The 22,033-nt window shown below is 37.4% G+C and overlaps 1 protein-coding gene across 1 annotated transcript; it reads left to right on the forward strand.

Moving 5' to 3' along the window:
* The first annotated feature begins 5,241 nt into the window (after positions 1–5,241).
* On the forward strand, positions 5,242–11,913 carry LOC146322798 (interleukin-1 receptor type 2-like). Its single transcript, XM_084724901.1, has 9 exons — positions 5,242–5,683; positions 6,488–6,746; positions 7,210–7,399; positions 8,496–8,670; positions 9,312–9,410; positions 9,530–9,595; positions 9,718–9,853; positions 10,844–10,989; positions 11,499–11,913. Exons 1-9 carry the CDS (start codon positions 5,596–5,598, stop codon positions 11,642–11,644), a joined length of 1,305 nt encoding a protein of 434 aa, XP_084581027.1. The 5' UTR covers positions 5,242–5,595; the 3' UTR covers positions 11,645–11,913.
* Positions 11,914–22,033: the final 10,120 nt, after the last annotated feature.

Raw genomic sequence — 22,033 nt, forward strand, 5'->3', positions numbered from 1 at the left:
ACAACACAATATACAGTAAGCATTCTGGTAGAGTGGTGATGTAGGTTACTTTCTCTTCAAGACAAATAGGTCTCATGCTCATGGAAGTGAATTTGTAAAGATGTGGTTTTGTTCATTTGAGGCTCAAGTAAATACTGAGCCACATGGGTACAAATATTTTGTTTCATCCTTTTAAACATAGGAGTCTGGTGGAAGTTTTTCCTTCTTAAGTTAATTGAGCACACAAGTTAAACTGAGGTGATACTTGAGCTTCATCCCACACACAGAGGATCCAAGCTGGAACTTCTCACAGTTGGGATTGTTTCCAAGACAACCAGGCGACTCTACAGCCTGCATCACTGATGGATGCTCATCTGATCTGCATGAGAACATTTATTTGGAAAATGCACAGTCACGATCAATATGGGAGCCAAACTGAGTAATGCACCAGAAATGCACAATGGTGGATACCCAAGTTTCTACGCAGGGAGATGACAGAACACTGAGTCACAGTTTGTTTCACAGTCAGTTACATTAAACATACTGCAAGGAGCTTTTACCTGGTTATGAAACTCTCAGTTTAAAACTGAAGACTCTGTATGACAGAAGCAAACGAGAAGTATTAGTGCAAGAATTTGGGTAATTTTTACCAACAGCCTGCTTCGCACATTCACAGATGTAAACAACTTGTTGAGTTATGAACAAAACATTATTTAATGGGATGTTTCCTCTCTGATTATATACAGTAAATAAGACAAAGTTCAGATGACATTCTTTTGATCTAAAGACTATAAATTTTAGTACATAAATAAAATTAAGTCGTTACTCTCTGTGCACTTCACCTGCCTGTTTGTTAATGCTTACAATTATCCCACTTTTAGTGGATGTGATTTTACACATTAATGGCTGCTTAAAAACTTCACTGCTGACTTTTAAACAGAGTAATGAAATATAACTATACTAAAAAAGTTTGCTGCAGTTTGTCTCTCTGTGTTATCATTATATCTGACTCATTGCTAAGTTTCTGTAAAGTTTTCTCTAAAGTATACATTCCTGATTATCTGTAAGAGAAAAAAAAAAAAGAAAAAAGAAAAAAGAAATTGTTTTAAATAAAGATGGTAGCCAACAACTCTCTGCAACATGAACCAAGTTTTACAAATGTATTACTATCTGATTTGTCTTTATTAATGTTACTTGCCATGGCATACATTTTCATCTACAAGAAACTCATTTATATGTTTCGTGTGTAACACAAAACAAGCCTGTTAGCCTGCTACGCTAATGCAGCTAATCAGCTGTTCTGGTCTCTCGGCTGGCAAAATAAAGGAAATTCTTGATAAAAAAAAAATACACTGGGAATGGGGAAAATAATCACTTCTTTGTGGCATGGGGTTTATATCTTGAAAGATTATGAGTCAATGCAGAAAAGTCAATGATCAGAAATTTAAAACCCAAATTTCAGCATTAAGGCCCCCTGTAATAATTTGTAAGACAGGCTCTACTTTCATTACAGCTGAACCAACTGGATAGTGAAATTGAATTTCTCACCCCTAAAATAAACTTGAAAATAAGCAAATCAGAGCGCAGCATAAGCTTAAAGGGACACCTGGGCACTTCTCATACTGACTCACTGGATAACCTGTCAATGTTGGTGAAGCAATAAAATCCTCAGTGTGTGCTATTACTGACAAAGTTCCAAAATCTGTTCATCTGTCTGCATCCAGTGATGTCACTGGATGAGCATCAGACACTTGCCTGCAATGCATCATGGTACATGTATGCATTGCAGGCACGGCTCTGCAAGCAGGAGAACTAACTTTTCTCTGTCTGTATAGCACACACTGATGAATTTATTGCTTTAATGGACTACGTTTACCATCAGTGACTGGATATACACATGACAAGTTTTTAAAGCTTTTTGTGACAAAACGCTTGGGTCTGGTATCAGAAATCTACCGCGTTTAATCACCTCCTTAAAAGTTCTCTACACTGCCATCCCTCCCAGTTTCTACTCTCTGCAACGTCAAATGTCACCCACTTGTGAGAATTTGTACAAGTACTGCTTTCCAATAAGAAGTAGGGAGTGTTGCACATCTCACAGAGTAAGTCTGGTTTGCATTAAGCATGAGATTTAAAAAGCTGAAGAAACTATAATCAGTCAAGAGCTCTGGAGCTAGGTAGCCCATGATCAGTTTTACAACTTAAAGTAAAAGAAACAGATGACAATATAACGTGATGGGCTGTGGTGAGAAACTGAAATGACAATTCATCAGAAATGTGCAATCTTAAGGAAGGCGCTAGATAATGGAAACTCACACCAACACCAAAAATGCCAAACCATCACCTCTAATGCTCACTAATTAATAGACGGAAGTAGAAAAGTTTGATGGAAAGTAGGTTAATTGATGATTGTTTTTTTCTATAACTACAGTTTTTCAATTATTTCAGAACCAAAAACAAAATTCAACATGCCTCTATTGTATTGGGATGGCAACAGAAATGTCATAACGGAATATCTCTGAAACTGAATGGTTACATACTGCTAGTGGTGAGAAATATTTTGTAATGTGGGTGAACATTTACTCATCTCATGAGCGGATTGTTGGTGTGTGAGCATGTATGTGTGTTCTTGTGCTAAAACAAACATGTCCACCGCTGACGCAAGAGGCAGATGATGCCAGAGAACAGCCACAACAGTTGTAAACATTAGAACTAGACCGCTGTGATTTTTCAGAGTGAACCTGCAGGAAACCCTGGGTGGCAATAACTGCAGCTCTTTGCCCATGATGTACAATATGTGAGGAAGTGTGTGTATATACTCTGTATGTGTGTGTTGAGGAGTCAGCAGAGATGACAGTACACCGCGTTGCATTGGGAAACCTGAGAAATTTTCATCTCAGAGGGGTGGGAACGTTGAAAAGAGAGAACAGGTTCCCCCTGAACCTAGAGGAAACTGACCATATGCTTCTACAGTCCACACTGTGACCACATCTGCCTGTTGTCACTGTCACGCTGCCGGGACCGCCACACTGACCTCTACAACGTGAGTATACTGTACTGCTCTGTGTGTAGTCATATCCAAGTGTTTATACACACTCACATATATTCTGCGTGTGTATGTAAATGTATGGTAGTGTATCAAGTAATACCGAAATTCAAAATTACAAATGTAGTAGTCTAAAATGTACAATGTCTAAAATGTAATGTATAATATAATGTGCAAAAATAATGTATCCTTTGGAAATGTAGTATAACATCTGCATGTACATGAATTGAATGTGTGTGTGTGTATTTACTGACATTAATTTTTGTAATATGTTGACTTCTTGTATTTTTAATGCTATATACCATTTATATATTAAATACAATTTTGTATTTGTACACTGACAACATACTTTAATGCGTTCTTTTTACTTTGTAGAATTCCTGCTTCCGTATAATTTTGTTCAAGTCTTTACATTTAGTTGTTTTAGCACAGGATGTATATAGTCTTTGAATTTGACGGCATCTCCAATTCATTTAAACAGCTTGAGATTATCCACATAAACTTTTGACAGAATTCTGTTAATAATTATTAAAACATGTTAATAATTATTATTACTGCACTTCATATATGCAATTAAAGGAGACAATTTTACATATTTTATAAAGTGACCTTAATATGTATGTACATACTTTTAATAAATTGTAATATTGCTACTTTTGTATATTTCACACTAAATTTAGTAGTTTGAGCATAGACTGTCTACAGCCTTTGAATCTCCATCAGCTTGAGGTTTAACCACATCAACATTTGACAAACTATGTAAATATTATTTGAAAAACAAATGTTAATAACTGTTACTACTACAGTTTATATATTAAATCAAACAAAATAATTGTATATTTTCATATACGTCAACATATCTATATGCATACTTTCAATGCATTCTTTTTACTTTGCAGTATTGCTGCCTTTGTATAAGTTTGCACTACTTTTTATATTCAGTAGTTTGAGCATATACATTGTGTACAGTCTATGAATCTTCAGTTCAATTGTTGACAAAATAATTGTACATTATAGAAAATATCGGAAGTCTGTGCCCTCTAAATTTAATCAAGTCAATTTAGTCAATAACGTCACAATACTTCCATAATTTCTGAATAGATATGTATTATACTTCAATACTGTTCATGTTCATATACTATTTTTATTTTTAGAACAAAACACATCTTAATATTTACAGCAAACTGCTACTGAATCTGGCCCATTATTTTTCTTTAATTAAACAGAAACTGAGTTAAAGTCCTACATACATTATTATATATTTGTATTATACAAACATTAAGATATGACTGATTATCAGGATTTTGATCATCACAAAGAGCTCAGGTAGTATAGTCTTTGTTTAATTAAGACTGTCAGTGTGCCAAAATTTCCATTTAGTTTCGGTGTCATGTATTCAGCATTGTGACGTGTGTATACATATTCATTTACATCAATGACACTCCCGCAGATTTCATGAATGGGATTGTCCTGTGACACATTGATCCAAAGATTATATCATGGGAAAGATTTATCATGAGTGCGTGTTCCTGTGTTGGATAGCACTGCCTACTCTTAGCTGATTCTTGTCATCACTTGCAAGGAGACAGAAGCAGAAGTGAAAAGTTTCCATGGAAATGATTATTTAACTCTGCGTCAAAAAGTACCCAATAGTTTGTCTTCCTATCTGACAATGCTCAGCAAAAATTGAGAAAGAATATGATACAATTGAATAGAATGGTAGGCAGAAATTAATTATGTATAAATATCTTTTGTATGAAGATTTAATTATATGTATTTAATGTGAACATAATAAATTAAGATGATAGGATGTTAGAATATGGATACAATATTCACTGCTGTATAAACAGAATATGTCAGAGTAGAATACAGTAAATAAAATTTGGTAGACCATACCAGACTGATTAGGTTAGATTAGATAATGCTAATGACTAAAAAACAAAATTATTTTTAAATTGAATATAGTCTATCACATTCTTTTCTGAAATTTGATTTAAAAAGCAGAAAAAATACGTCTATATCTTTAAATATAAATCAAATGTAGTTTTTAATCAATTATTATTGTTAGCATTTTTGCTGACCTTTGATATAAGTGGCCTGTGACTCATCTTATGTGCTGCTGGTGGTAAATCCCTGCAGTTAAATTTGGCTGCTGAGCGTGGGTGGCAGGATCAACGGGAGTGCCTGCGTTTCGATGATGACTCTCATGATGTCACAAGTTTTACTCTCTACAAAAGAGTCTAAATTAAAGCCAAAGGTCATTAAAACTCGAAACTGGTTGAGGAAAGGGCAAAATCGCAGAACCAGGCATAACTCTTGGTTTGCCAATATTTCAGTTTTCCTCCATTAGTTGCTGCATTTTGTTATCGTTACTGTGATTGTTATTCCTCTGGTTTGTTCTTCTCTAATGCTTCAGCTTTTACTTGATAGTATTAAATCAAAAACATTGCACTAAAAGCTGAAAACAACAGAATAAACCCACCTCTCTCAGAAGACCCATAAGTTAGACATCACTACACATCTCTTTGGTGGAGCTTTAATTTCAGATTTGTGTGTCACTGCAGATTGCCATGATGGCACGCTTGGAACTGATGTTTGTTGTGGTCATCATTGAATATGTTTATGGAAGATCTCAACGCCCTCCTCTGTCTATGCAAGGTGAGCATTTTTATATATACATGCGCACAAATGTTTTTTTTTATGTATAAATATTGCAAACATTGATCAGCCACAATATTAAAACCACTAACAGGTAAAGTAAATAACACTGATCATCTCATTATGATGGCACTTGTCGAGTGGGTGGGATGTATTAGGCAGCAAGTGAACAGTCGGTCTTTGTAGTTGATGTGTTGGGTCAGAACGTCCCCAAAAGGTCTTGTGGGATGTTTCTGGATATTCTGGGTCATAGGCTACTGTGGCAGAAACTGCTGAAAAAGTTAAGGCTGACTACGAGTCACAGTCCATTGCAACTTGCTGCGTATGAAGCTGCATAACTGCAGACAAGTCAGAGTGATCATGTTGACCCCTATCCTCTGCTGAAAGTGCTTACAATGGGCATGTGAGCATTACAACTGGACCATGGAGCAATAAAAAAAAAAAGGCAGCCTGGTGTTGACATGGTTTTGACTTGGCCTCCAAATTCCCTAGATATCATTCTAATTGAGATTTATGATGTACTGGAACAACAAGTCTGATCCATGGAGGCCCCACCTTGTAACTTACAGGATCTGCAGCTAACGTTTTTTTGCCAGAAACCTCAGAGCACATTCAGAGGTCTTGTGGTGTCCGTGCCTCAACTGGCCAGAGCAAATTTCGCAGAATGGCTGGGATCTACACAATGCTATAATATTAGGCAGGAGGTTTTAATGTTACGGTTGGATGTTGTATATTTAGACCTATGTAAAAAAAACAAAACAAAATAAAACAATAATAAGCTTTTGAGTGCTATGTCCCCTGCAGACGGCTGCTACCTGGTGAATCCAGAGGTGCAGATATTCAGAGTGGAGGGTGACGCAATAATCCTCTCCTTCCCAAAGTTCGAGAGAGCGCTTGAAGTACGCAACATCGCCCCCCCAGTGGCAATGTTCCTCATCACCAAGAAAAATGGCACGGAGAGTGTAGCCTATCGCAGCGAGGGACGTGTCCAACAGAATAACAAACAGCTGTGGTTCCTCCCAGCAACGGCTTCAGACTCAGGGGAATATACCTGCACTTACAGGTAGGCATTAAAACTTCTACCTTGCCTGCGTTGCCGTTTTCTTTCATGCTCTAATGAACTTCAATTACATATTAACAACCTAGAGAAACTAGAGGTTTATCCCCAAGAAGCATGCAGCTGATAAATTTAATCTCTCTGGAAACTACTTTAATATACTTTTAGTTTGAGCTCAAAAAAAGTGATACAATAAGACAGTGAACCATGTCAACTCAATAAACAAGTAATCACAAATTACAAAGATCTTTTTTTCTACTATTTTTTCTATACTGTGTCATATTTCACATTTTGCACACTGCTTTTTATAACTGCTTGTTGTTACAAAACAGCATCTTTGAAACTATCAAGGTTTTTTTTTTTATTTCAAGTGGGGCAGAGGCTTGCCATCATGAGCATTTGAACCTTCTAGTTGAATAATAACCTTCTTGCTACATGTGAATATCTGTGTCCTTACTTTTGTTTACAGAAATGAAACCTACTGTGTGAATGGAAGTATCAATCTACACGTGTACGAGTCCCGTTCTGTTGACATGGAGAAAGTGTCATATCGACAGTCTGCCACGGTGGGAAAGCAGGAGACGTTAAAATGTCCAAGTATAAGAGACTTCAACAACACACACAGGCACACACAGACTGAGAGGATAGAGTGGCACAAGGTAAGAGGGAAAATACTGTATAGGTCACTGGCTGTTGATCAGTCAATGGTTTTTGAAGATGTTGACACTCAATAAAAAATACTGAATATGATGAAAATAAGACTTAGAAATTATATATGTATGTATGTGTGTCTATATACATACATATATATGTTTTCATTAAATAATAACAAATAGATTCATAGCAGCAGTCAGTTTTAGTCAAGTTGCCCTGAATTACAAATTTGTTCCAGTGAGCTTTACATTGTGTACTTTGTAATATTATTATTACATAAATTTCTGAACTTGGCTCCATGAAGGACAACTGTGCTACAAAAGAGCTCATGCAATCTCAGCAAGCAGCTAAGGCTGAAAAATGTTAAGGCTGTTTAAAGGCAACATTTATTTATCCTAGCATGATACTGTGAAGACCATTACTGGGCACTGGGACTCATGAGTTACTCTTAAGAAAAAGGAGATGGATTCCATTAAAGTTGCGTCCAGAAGTCTACAAAAGCCATACATTCAGTAACGTGTTTTTAAAACAATGATAATCTCACCTGATAATGTAGCACACTAATCATCTTGCCGTTTTAAGGCCATGTAAACTTAGGGGAAGGAGTTTGTAACTGGTTATGAAAAAGTCTCAATTAGTTACTGACATCCTGGTGACCTACATAAGCAAATAAGACCATCCGCAAGAAGATTGGCTATTTCTGTTTAGTTTTTATATAGTTGTTCTTAATGCCTGTGACCGGGTCATATTCTTGGTGAAATTAGATAAAACAAGCCTATGTTTACATTTTTTCAGGCAAAGTTACAGTCCGTTGTGTACTAGCCAGTTAAAAAGAAGCAGGAGGAGATTTTTATTTAGTTTATTTTATTTTGATGTTATATTTTGTGGTTATTCTGGTGGAAACACTATTACTTTTGTCTACAGGGGCATGCAAAATCAACACAATATGAAAGTTCCTTGAAGTAGCTTTAACTAAAAACTTAAACAGCACGAGTTATGCAACTCTTTGGAGCGTGCGAGGCCCCAGCTTGATTTAAAGCCTTTCAGTTTTTACGCCTTGCTTGTTCCCTGAGAGTGACTCAGTATGTTGCTTCTTGACAGGACTCAAGCCCTGCTGGCCTTCAGCTAAGCGGAGGGGATTCCTTCCTCCAGGACAATAAACTAATTATACCCGCCGTGAAGCAATCCCATGCAGGTTTCTACACCTGCCAGCTCAGAGTGCTCATCAACAACCAGGAGTACAAAGTCAGCAGAACCATCAAGCTCAACGTGAAAGGTGGGCGATGTGCCATGACACTCATCATTTCCTTTATGAACACCTCTGTTCCTGTTATCAGATTTTCTCCATGAAACAATTTCACTTGCAGATTTTTTTCATTCGTATTAATGAGGGTCGGTATAAAAGTACAGCCAGCCAGCAAACACTGCACTTGAGGATTCATGTTAATATTTCCAATTATATTTAATTCATACTCTATTTAGTGATAAAAATAAACATAACAGGGTATTTGCATTTATTTAATGAAAAGTTAAAAAATGAGTCTGTACAACCACAAATGTTTAAAAATAAATAAGGTAAGTAATCTGTCACCAAATATTACTTAAATTATAAGATAATGTGAAATGATCATATAAACTGATTAACTGCAGATCCTATTAGTTTACTGCCTCACAATAACACCATAAATCCTTAGCATGCCCTGCCCTCTACTGGCCAAACAGGTGCAACACACTGACTTAGCTTAGCCACAGGGACCAGACAACTGAAGTTCACACATGATGCAAAAAACTCCACAAAACCCCCGTCTGGTTTCTGGGCATTGTTCCTGTCATTTGAAGAGCTGTTTGTTTGGATGTGTTTACACTTGCCTAAATGTGTGTGCGTGCGTGTGTGTGTGTGTGTGTGTGTGTGTGTAGGTCTAGACCCTGCAATAACTTCCACTCCCACTGTTGTGCCTGACCTCCCCATGAGCTCTACCCCACGGCTAATCAGCAGCAGCTATGCAACTGTTCACAGTGAGTCGTTTTTTTTCTCCCCTTTCGCGTGTGTGTGTGTTTTGCCAAAGTCCAAATCTCCTTGTGGAAATAATAAAATTGCCAATGATACTGATTAAATTTGTTTTTTTATATCTTAGCTCCAAGAATTCAATCACCTGTGATCATCTCGCCACTGAATGGATCCATTTTTGAAAGCATGCATGGTGAGTGATAATATAATATAATCAAACCTCATGCTTAGATACAACATGCTTTAATGAACACATAGACCATTTGAATAAAAATAAAATAGGTGTAATGTCTATTAACCTCCAACTTCATTTAGGTTCAGGACTGGAGCTGTTTTGCATGGTTCTCACAGAGTGTCAGATGACAGATTCAACCGAGGTCACATGGCTGGTCAATGGCCAATCAGTGGAATCATCGTACCTTGATGGGCGGGCTCTGCAGGGCGGACTGAGGTACTTGTTGGTTTGTTTCTGCCTCAACTCATGCAGGGGGTACTTGCTTTTAGATTGAAAGCTACACTCAAATTTGTTTTGTCATATTAAGATGCATGCTGAAATTTGTGAAGCAGGCTTCATTTTCACATTTTATCAATTGAAAATACGATGCAAATACTCACTGTTCAAAGCGATTTTACCTGTTCATTTGCTGTCACTAACACACACTTTTGCAGATGCGTGATCCTGATTGTCAACTCTTTTCACTTCATCAATTAGTTGTTTGGTCTACAAAATGTCAAAACATGGTGACAAATGTAAAGTGTTCAGTTTACTGTCATAGAGGAATAAAATAATCTGAAAATATTCACAATCAAGAGGCTGCAATCAGAAAATTTGACTTTTTTTTCTCAAATATATAAACAAATTAATCAATAATGAAAATAGTTGATGATTTAATTTTATAATTTAAATCAAATAGTTGAAAACTAATCAATCAATCAATTCATTGTTACAAGGGCTGCAACTAACGATTATTTTCATCTCGATTAATATATTAATTGTTTGGTCTAGAGACTGGAAAAAAATGTTGATCAGTGTTTCCTAAAGTCATTACAATGTCTTGTTTTGTCATTCTGTTTACTGCCAGAGAGGAGTAAATAAACCAGAAAATATTCACATTTAAGAAACTAAAATCAGACAATTTAGACATTTTTTTCCTAAAAAAGTACAATTCCTCAATTATCAAAATTATTAAATTTAATTATAATAATAATCTATTTATAATTGATTACTTGATTAATCACTGCAGCTCTAACCGTTATTGCTCTTTTTGATTTCTAACCCACGATTAAAGCTGCTAATATAAGAGCATTATTCCTTATTATACAGACATCTTACCTAGTTTCAGCCTTGACATACATCCAATTTAAGCTAGTAGCTTTTTGACAAGTGACCCATCAAAGTCATACTATGTAAACAAAAAGCTGTCTGTCTCAACGTTTCCAGGGTAACCAGGGTGTCTGAAGACTGCCAGATTGAGCTGAGGCTAATTCTTGTAGCGATGACTGAAGAAGATGAGAATACGGAGCTGAAGTGCGTCGCGCAGAACCCAGGAGGGAGACAGGAAGTTGTCACACAGCTTCAGCTAGAGGGTGAGTTGTTTTCTGAATATACTGGAATTAAGGGCACAGGTCTACCTTAACTCCAAGTAGACACATTATCAGATACTTGTAATACAAAATTCTTGAAACGGAAACAAAGATGATAAAGTTAAACAAATGGTTTAGTCAAACTTTCTAAACCACTTCATTTGACTGTGGCAATAATCTCTGATTGTACAATATGGGAATAATTATGGCAAGTAAACTTGTCAAAGTATCCACGGTAAACTGTGTTGGACGTTCAAATAACACAAATTTTAACATTTTGCCTTCATTTTTCGAACCTGGAGTTTTGTTTGAAACCTGTCTGATTGAGTTTCTTACCCAATCTGATTTAATAATGTTGCCATGTTCCAAGATCTCAGTACATGTTATCATATCCAGTACAGCCAATAGCTAATCTAAGCCATAATACACTGGAGTTATCATTTGCGATGATGAAGACAACCATGGCCTCTATAATAAAACATGCAATTACCTCGGTCTCTCTCTCTTCGCAGACACCACATTTACATGGCTGGTGGTAGCTGTGGTAGCTGTGTCCTGCTTCCTGACTGTGGTGTCAATCTTCCTCTATGTCCTCTTCAAACCTAAAAGGAAAAAGAAAATGGATTACTTTCTGGCTCGACAGAACAGCATCTTCTAACTCTGCTAGTGTGCACACTTCCTACAAAGATCTTCTTTCATGTGTTTGCTGTTCAATCAAATCAGTATTTCAGTGACACCACCATGTCTCGTTCGGTGTCCAACACTTCTTTTGCAGGGGTTCAAAGCCTTAAAATCAGTAGCTGCATTCAGCTACAGTAACATGTCGTTACCTACTGTCCTCCATTTCTTCATCCTCGAATGAAAATTACTCAAGGAGCTTTTGTTACGTTTGTTATTGTACATGCTACTATGGTAATTACAAGCATTTGGTTTTGTCTCATATCCTGTGCAGATGTAATAAAGAATAACTAAACAGATGCCAAACAAAAGTACAGCAGACATTCAAATATTTGGTCAAATTCAGTAAAGGCTTCTACAATGGCAGCATTTGTGTATACTGTACATGTATATATCACCACTGTATGTGAAGACATTTAATTTTTTTCTCGTCATTCAAACACTCCAGTAACTTTATTCGACACAGCTGTAAAATCTAATATAACTCAACACAACAGGTCATAAATACTACCTTTACAAAGACAATCGCGTTAAGTTTGGATTGACACTGTCAGAGAGCTATTAATTTAACTAAATGTTTATTATACAGGTTGTAGTTTGCAGTTGTGTTGCAATGGATTACATCACAATCAGAGGTGTTTCTGCTGTTTTGTTTACCCCATTAACAAACAAGAGGAGGGAAAATTAATATCTGTCTGACAGTGTTCAAAACTGAACATTATTATCTTTGTGAAGGCAGAAAGCATGCCAGAGCTGTTGTATTGGATTACATTAGATTTTACAGGTCTAGTCAATGAAGTGCCCACTGAGTGTATATACGTGTGTATTTTTCAAAACACAATAAATGTTCTCAGGGAACCATCTTGTATGACAGAGAAGTGTTCTGTACATTTGCAAATCTGTTTTACATTTGATCTTCTATTCAACAATGCACTATTGTTTATTGTTTAAACTTTATACCTTAAGTTAATCACTCATACAGTATTTTCTATGTGAAGCACTGTGTGTTTTTACATTTGGTTCGGTAAAAATACCACATTTCTCCAAATATAAAATACTCTGCTATTAAGGTGAACCCCCTTTTTTCAACTTGCTTATTTTTGATTTGAAGGTGAGAAGCACATATGACTAAAACACGGTAGGAAGCCATACTATATTCAGCAACTTTAAAATATAGGTTACTGTCTGCACCTTTTGCAGATATAAACGGCTCATTCTAAGTTTTCAAAGTGGGAGGTGTCCCCAGGGGAATTCCAAACAGTTTCAGGGGAGGCTCAGTGAGTGGAAATGAAAAAAATATTACAGTTATTCTAATTATTATATTGCAGTTTATCTGAAAAATCAACTGATTTGAAATTCACTGTTTTCACTGGATAGGTCAGAAATAACACTGTAATTGCTGGGTTCTTGACCCTATATAAATAAAACTGACTTGACTTATTTAACCTAGATAAGAAACATCATTACAGTACAAAAAGGTACCATAAAAAACTCATTTTAGAATAGAAACACATTAATCCATCCATCTTTTAAACCACTTCCTTTTCAGAGTTCTGTGGGACAGTCATAGTAGATTAAAACTCACATGCAATTTGTAGTTTCTATGTCACTGTGGCTGCAAGAGGAAACAGTAGCACCCCGAGGAGTCCAGTACAGCTATGTATAAAACAAGTAAACCCCATGCAGAGAATCGCCCGATCTCTGAGCCACCATATCAACCTGCATAGAAACAGAAATGTATTACTCTTACTCATATAGAACTTTTCGAGCTCACTCCACAGCACACACAGTAGCACCACAGAGTGATAAGTAGGTCTAACTAAAACCAGACACAGTTAATGAAGCACAATTAAGATTAGTAAACAGAACTCCCTCTCCACAGCCACTATAAGGGATCACATGCTGGTCGATCACAAACCACCGCACACTGAACTATCTGAAAGTAACAACGCTCCAAAAAGATTAATTTATCAGATAATTTTGCAGGTATTTTGGTCTCAGGAAGCAAAATTAATGTCAATATGTGAGTCATAATCACATGTGTGACATACTTTTACCCTCTGTAGTTACATGAAAGTGCAGATTGTATCTGGTAATTTATTTTTACCTGAATTAAACAGTGTACACTGGAGTGCTGTTACCAAGAAATACACCTCAAAATTTCTTCAGAAATCAACCACATCCTGTCAATACACACTTTTCCAGCGTATTTCTTCTCCGCCTCATCTGCTCTGTTAGGCCAATGTCAATATTCTGCCGCCAACAGCTTGAAATATACACACAAACGGACGTCTTAAAAAAAATAACATTCAAAACCTATTTCTCTGTAGACTAACACCATCAAAGGAGGTGATCATATTATTACTAATTAATTCATGTTGTCAATAACTGATTATAGTTTTAAGATCTTCTGTCAATATACATATGAATACTTACGGATTACTATGACCATGTTGGGGAGGGAGACATGGTAGTTTCCAGACGTGGATGGACGTGTCCTTTCTCCTGGACTTGTTCCTGGACACCAGCCGTACTCTAGCATGTGGCTGTCCAGGTTGATCAGTATGGTCTCTGGACACCTTCTGCTTCACTGTGTTGGTGTCCTGGAGGCATTAGAGGCATTGTGATTTGAGGTTAGTTAGGTATAATTATACAGACTATGAGATCATAATTTGATAAGATCAAATCAATGTAAATATGTGATGTGACACATAACTTTACCCTGGGTAGTTAGGTCAAAGTGCAGACCCTGTCTGGTAATTTATTTTTACGTGAATTAAACAGGGTTGGATTTTTATTTCCCTATCAAACCTTTGTGTGATCACTACAGAGTGCTTGTCACCGTGGAGTTCCAAAATCGGAATTGGCAGGTCAGAAAGAACAGGAGAAAGGACACGTCCATCCACGTCTGGAAACTACCATGCCTTCCCCCCAACATGGTCATAGTAAACCTTAAGTATTCACATGTATACTGGCCGATGATCTAAAAACTATAATCACTTATTGACGACATTAATTAATTAGTAATAAAATGATTTTCTGAATGTCACTTTTTTAAGAGTTCATATGTGCCTTTCAAGCTGGTGGTGGCAGAATATTGACATTGGTGTAACAGAGCAGATGAGGCGGAGAAGAAATATGCTGGAACAGTGTGTATTGACAGGATGTGGTTGCTTTCCGAGGAAATTTTGAAGTGTATTTCTTGGTAACAGAAGAAATACATTTTCAGATCATCTGACAATATACATGTGAATACTTACAGTCTGCCTCAGATCATCTGATTGAAGGGGAACAATGCAGGTTCTGTCTTGGTCATGCAGCAGACCAGCTTTTCACTCTCGCAAGGATCCTGGAGGGGGCCTGGGAGTACATCCATTCAGTCTACATGTGTTTTGTGGATTTGGAGAAGGCCTATGACCAGGTTCCTCAGGAGACATTGTGGGAGGTGCTGCGGGAGTATGGGGTGAGGGGTCACTGCTCAGGGTCATCCAATCTCTGTACGCCGAAAGCGGGAGCTGTCTCTGGGTTCTCAGTAGTAAATCGGACTCTTTCCCGATGAGGGCTGGCCTCCGTGAGGGCTGCACCTTAACACCAATCCTGTTCTTTCAAGGCAGAGTCATGGAGGGGAGGGTTTGCAGTTCAGTGGCCTGACGATTGCAAAGCTGCTTTTCGCAGATGATGTGGTTCTGATGGCATCATTGGTCTGTGACCTCACTTCACTGGATCGGTTTGCATCCGAGTCTGAAGCAGCTGGGATGAGGATCAGCACCTCCAAGTCGTTTCTCCTTTGGATACCTTCTGCTTCACTGGTGTGGAATGTGGCACAGCAGCAAAAAGAATATGCATATGTTGCTCCAAAACCTGTATGGACCTTTCAGCATTAATGGGGCCTTTACAAATGTGACAGTCATCCATACCATGGGCACTCACACACCCCCGTACCATGATAGTCCTTTTCCTCTTTAGACCTGGGGACACAATGTCAGGCCACAGTAATCTTTTCCCACTTTGTGTCAGTCCATCTCAGATGAGCTCAGGTCCCAGAGCAGTCCATAGCTTTTCTGGAAATATTTTATATCCGCCTTTGGCTTTGCATGGTAGAGTCTTAACTTGCATTTGTAGATGCAGCGACAAACTGTATTTATGGACGACTCTTCTCCTAAGTGTTCCAGAGCACATATGGTATCCTTTATACAATTATGTTATACAATCATTAGTGCAGTGCCGCCTGACAGGCCAAAAGTCGTGGGTTGGTTTGTGGCCTTGCACCTTACGTTAGAAATCTTTTAATGATATATTATAGAATGTTGATGGTGAAAACCCTAAATTCCTTGCAGTTTTGTGTTGAGAGACATTGTTCTTAAACTGTCAGACCGAATGAGGTTTCTCACAAAGTGGTGAACCATAATACCCAACACCCCATCTGATGCTATTATTATTATTATTATGATTATGATTATTATTATTATTATTATTATTATTATTATTATATTATGCAGTTTTTAAAAATCAACTGATTTGAAATTCACTGTTTTCACTGGATAGGTCTGAAATACCACTGTAATTGTTGGGTCTCTGTAAAAAAAAAAAAAAAAAAAAACCGTCAGCAAGTATACAGTCTAGACCTGCTCTATGTAAAAAGACCCCTGAGATAACTTCCAGTATTTTCTTGACCCTATATAAATAACTACATACTTTTACCCTGGGTAGTTACATCAAAGTGCAGGTCCTATCTGGTAATTTATTTTTACCTGAATTAAACAGTGTTATATTTTTATTTCCCTATCAATTTGTGAGATCACTACAGAGTGTTTGTCACACTAGAGTGCTGTTACCAAGAAATACACCTCAAAATTTTCCTCAGAAAGCAACCACATCCTGTCAATACACATTGCCCCAGCATATTTCTTCTCTGCCTCATCTGCTCTGTTACACCAACAGCTTGAAAAGCACATATGAACTCTTAAAAAAGTGACATTCAGAAACTAGGACTCTGTAGACCAACACCATCAAATGGGGTGACCAATTACTAATTGACTGATGCTGTCAGTAAGTGGTTATAGTTTTCAGATAATCTGACAATATACATGTGAATACTTAGTCTGCCTCTGATCCTCTGATTGAAGAGAAACAATGCAGGTTCCGTCTTGGTCGTGGAACAGCAGACCAGCTTTTCACTCTCGCAAGGATCCTGGAGGGGGCCTGTGAGTACACCCATCCAGTCTACATGTGTTTTGTGGATTTGGAGAAGGCCTATGACCAGGTTCCTCCAAAAGCTATGACTCTGTAGACCAACATCATCAAATGACGTGATCATTTTATTACTAATTAATTCTTGTTGTCAATAAGTGATTATAGGTTTTAGATAATCTGTCAATATACATGTGAATACTTGCAGTTTAAATGGTAGTTTCCAGACGTGGATGGACGTGTCCTTTCTCCTGTTCTTTCTGGACTTGTCAGCACCAGCCGTACTCTAGCATGTGGCTGTCCAGGTTGATCAGTATGGTCTCTGGACACCTTCTGCTTCACTGGTGTAGAATATGGCACACCAGCAAAAAAGAGCCTCAGTACCACAGCCTGTTCTGCTGCAGCAGGATGGGGTGAAGGACTACTCAGTGTGGCATTAGAGGCATTGTGATTTGAGGTTAGTTAGGTATAATTATACACTGACTATGAGATCATACTATTATAAGATCAAATCAATGTAAATATGTGATGTGATACATAACTTTACCCTGGGTAGTTAGGTCAAAGTGCAGACCCTGTCTGGTAATTTATTTTTATGTGAATTAAACAGTGTTATATTTTTTTTTCCCTATCAAACCTTTGTGTGATCACTACAGAGTGATTGTCACACTGGAGTGCTGTTACCAAGAAATACACCTCAAAATTTCCTCGGAAAGCAACCACATCCTGTCAATACACACTGTTCCAGCATATTTCTTCTCCGCCTCATCTGCTCTGTTACACAAATGTCAATATTCTGCCACCACCAGCTTGAAAGGCACATATGAACTCTTAAAAAAGTGACATTCAGAAAATCATTTTATTACTAATTAATTAATGTCGTCAATAAGTGATTATAGTTTTTAGATCATCGGTCAGTATACATGTGAATACTTACGGTTTACTATGACCATGTTGGGGGGAAGGCATGGTAGTTTCCAGACGTGGATGGACGTGTCCTTTCTCCTGTTCTTTCTGACCTGCCAATTCCGATTTTGGCCGATTCCGATTTTCCGTCTTTCTAAGAACTGTAATTGACAGCATTCACAAACATTTTTGCAACTTTTCTTGTAAAAATTAAATTAAATGTTCATAATAAGACACTGACTATTAAATATTCATTAAATACTATTTAAATTTTCTCCAAAGTCCTCTAGGTTACAGCCAGGGCTTATTATAGTTTTACATTAAGATTATGAATCAGCTGAATGTGATGACTCCCCAAATCCTGCGAGATCACATGCGGGATGCGATTTCACGTGATCTCCTATGGAAGTAGATGTAAACAAACCGGAGACGGACACTGTGCAATAGTTTGCTGCGGTAAAACTTTGCCGTGAGAAAAACAGATGCAGAAGTTAAATGAGTCTGGATGAGAAAATATTTGAGGAGACACATCAACACAGGTTGTTTATTCTTCAGCCAGAACACGAGGTGAGATTTTATCTGTCATTCTGTGAACAGCAGTCTGCTGCTGGCTAACATTAGCCTGAAGAGCTACAAAGTTTACGGCTGTTCTGCGACATGGTCAGCTGCTCTGTCTCGGTGTAGACTGTCTGTCTTCTCTTTATCCTGTTCTTGGAATCTGTCGCTAACACCAACTTCAAGCAAGCATGTGTCTGAGTGTGTGTAGCTGTCATCAGCGCTGTGGTGATATCACGGTCAGTTTGTTTGCTGCGCACATGACGTGATCATCGTGCAGAACTCGTGTGTGACAATGATGGGCACAGAATCGGATATGTGACCCTGACCGGCCGGTTTTCAGCGTGACCGGCCCTGACCAGTGACCGGTCGGTTCCGGTCTCTGGCCAGTCGATCGGTGCATCTCTATATAAGAGTAAATCAATGTACATATGTGATTCTAACATAACTTTACCTGGGATAGTTAGGTCAAAGTGCAGACCTTGTTTGGTGATCATTTTTAGCTAAAGTACTCAATGTTGTATTTTTTGTTTTTGTGAAAAGGGTCCATAAATATATACATTAATACGTGAAAGGTCTATAAAGTATGCACCTCTGTTCTTAGTAGTGACACAGTCGGCACAGCTGTGGAAGTTTGTCTGTTTTTCTTCCTGGGACGTTTGGCCGGTAATCCTTCGGTGAAATGAGTTCACTGGGGACTCGGACTGATCTGGGGAATTGAGATTCAGACAAAGAGCCATTAGTTACAGCTGCAGTCTATATGGATCATGTAGCGGCGGTCTGTGGAAAGTTACTGTTCTCACATGCTTCTCGTTGAAGTATCCAGGAAAAGCACATACTTGAACAAGCTTTTTAAATATCTGTGCTACTGAAAGAAGATTCAAAAGTTTGGTACCAGATAAAAGCCCTAAAATGTTATTTTAGATCCGACAAAGGCATGTGTTGGTTGCTGAAACACCAGCAGCTCTCTCTCTGTTGTCTGTGTTGCTTCCATGAACATGAAGATCTGGTCCAAGAGCCTACAGTGGACATTTAAGCTAAAACATGCTATAAATGGCATTAAATCTGAATGTTGCTGTTTACAGACACTTAGATGACACACCACAAGCAGTACAAAGAAATTCTGTGTTTTTTTGTGCTTCTATTACATTTGAAAACTGGTCACCATTCACCTCAATTGTACTGTATTTTGCTGCAACACTATTTTCCTCTGAAACTCTGCAAAAGTCTTGGGGACTGAAAACCTTCACCCACCCTCTCATCAGCACAGAGGTGAATAGATAATGAGTAAATTTTAATTTTGGGGTAAACTATCCCTTTAAACTCCACAGTTTAGTACTACACTGTCCACTGTGTTTTCACATGTTTTCAGCAATTATTTTCTAAAATGCTTAAATGAAAATCTCTGAAGAAAGATACTTCTGGGTGTGCTCTACAATATTTTTAGCTTATAACTTGAATTAATGAGGGAAGGAAAACATTCATGCATTCAACTGATGTTATGTCTTGTTGAACAGAAACTCTGAATAAGAGGGATAACCATGACTTCTGTCATTGTGTTGATGAAACTAGTGCTGTGGATAGATGTTGTTAAAAGGTGGCAATAGGCCCTGCTGATGACCCTGGCAACTCTCTTTAACTGCCAGAATTTGTCCCACGTGACCAAATGGTTAGAAGTCAATATATGTAGGGTTGAAATCAGCAGGATATATATATATATATACACACACACACACACACACACACACACACACACACACACACACACACACACACACACACGTATGTATACACATATGTTGCTCCAAATATTTCAGCATTAATGGAGCCTTAATGGATGTAACAGTTAGCCATGCAATGGGCACTCACACACCCCCATACATCACAGTCCTTTTCCTCTTTATCCCCAAGGACACAACGTCAATGTCAGGTTTTGGACTGTCAGACATATAAGTCATTTCAACATATCAAACATGGACTCTGGGACACTGTGAGGGGAATTATTTTGTGACACTTTATATATCAAACTGTTAATCAGTAACAGTCAATAGTTAGTTACAGCTTTATTTCTGACATGAGATTGGCTGATTTCACACATCCACTACTTATCTGTATCAAATAAAAAAACAAAAAAACAAACAGTATCAGTCATCAACTATATTTACACAGTTATGAGATATAGTCATTTAGTGGATAACTACAGATTGCTTGGTCTTTTGTTATTAGTATACCACCCTTGCCCCAAAATCATGTTTTGACCACAAAAAAGTTCCCATGAGCTGCAGGGGAAAAACCAAGAAAGAAAAAATGTGATCGAAACATTTTTGGAGACAGGAGACAGAAAAGAGAACAGGGTGCATCTATTTGGGATGTGTTTTACCACATTGTGGCTGAATGTAGTGCACGTTTTCTGCAGTGCATCCTGTGACTTCACTGAAGAAGTGACATTTACTCCGGGATTGTGGTTGATGGGGACTGACTCATATCTGAATGAATGCCTGTGTCTCCTGTGGACTCCTCTACCCTGCGGGGAAGCCCAGGTTTGACCTCACACCTCTGTACTTTGCTTTTACATTGGTTTTTGGAAGAATTACTCACAACTAAACTTAAAGTGTAACTTGCAGGTGAAATGTCCTAATGAGATTTATGCATAATCTTGTGTAAAATGACATTTTTAAAACTTAATTTAAGGTTGTTTTGACATAAAGACCAAAAATTATAGGAAAATTTCCTTTGTTGGAGCAAGGCTCTTAAAAAAACGCTTTTTTTCAATGTCGCGTCATATGACATAAAAAGAGGTAGTCGCTGTGCCTGAGTCTGCCTCTGACCTACGGGCAGAAGTAGTTCGTATTGAGTCTGAGACGTTAATCTTTCACTGGGTTGGTGTTTTTTTTAGCTAGTTAGCTAAATGCACTGTAAAACTAGCTAAAATAACACCAACCCAGTGAAAGATGACCGCAACATTGAAAAAAAATGTGTTTTTTAAGAGCCTTGCTCCAACAAAGCAAATTTTCCTATAATTTTTGGTCTTTAAGTCAAAATAATCTTAAATTAAGTTTTAACAATGTCATTTTACACAAGATTATGCATAAATCTCATTAGGACATTTAACCTGCAAGTTACACTTTAAAATTTAAGTGGAGAACCAAAAGTTGTTCCTGCTGAATCCTGCTGATCTGATGTGCAATTTTCTTTTAGTTTGTTAAGTTCTTGAATTATTTTCTTTTTTGATTAATCTGTTGATTATTTTCTTGATTAACTGATTTGTTTTTTTGATCTATGAAATATCAGAAAACAGTAAAGAATGTCAGTCAGTGTTTCCAAAAGCCCATGATGACATCCTTAGATGACTTTTTCACACAGCTCAGATATATTCAGGTTACTGTTGAAGATATTTAGTTTACTGCCATATAGGACTTAAGACACAAAATATTCACATTTGAGAACCTGAAACCAAAGAATATAACTCAAACTAATTAATCGATTATCAAAATGATTGGCTATTAATTCAATTGTTCGCAACTAACCGATTAAACAATTAGTCATTGCATCTGTAGTTGAGATGGCAAATGAAAAGTACAAATTTTCTCTCATACCTTATGAAAACTGTTATTTTTCATGACATCACTACAAATTTTTATAGAAACATGTTCTGTTCTATACGTAAATTAAATTTCTATAATTGACTTGTGACTTAACCCTCTGGTCTAAACTTAAT

This window comes from Lutjanus erythropterus, chromosome 8 (genome assembly GCF_056507025.1).
Source record: "Lutjanus erythropterus isolate fLutEry1 chromosome 8, fLutEry1.hap2, whole genome shotgun sequence".
NCBI lineage: Eukaryota > Metazoa > Chordata > Actinopteri > Lutjaniformes > Lutjanidae > Lutjanus > Lutjanus erythropterus.

Bases quoted from the DNA above. Each gene is read 5' to 3' on its own strand.
- LOC146322798 (XM_084724901.1), top strand. From the start codon at position 5,596: ATGATGGCACGCTTGGAACTGATGTTTGTTGTGGTCATCATTGAATAT. The intron at 6,747-7,209 runs GTAGGCATTAAA...TTTTGTTTACAG, and splicing joins GAATATACCTGCACTTACAG to AAATGAAACCTACTGTGTGA. The intron at 8,671-9,311 runs GTGGGCGATGTG...GTGTGTGTGTAG, and splicing joins CATCAAGCTCAACGTGAAAG to GTCTAGACCCTGCAATAACT.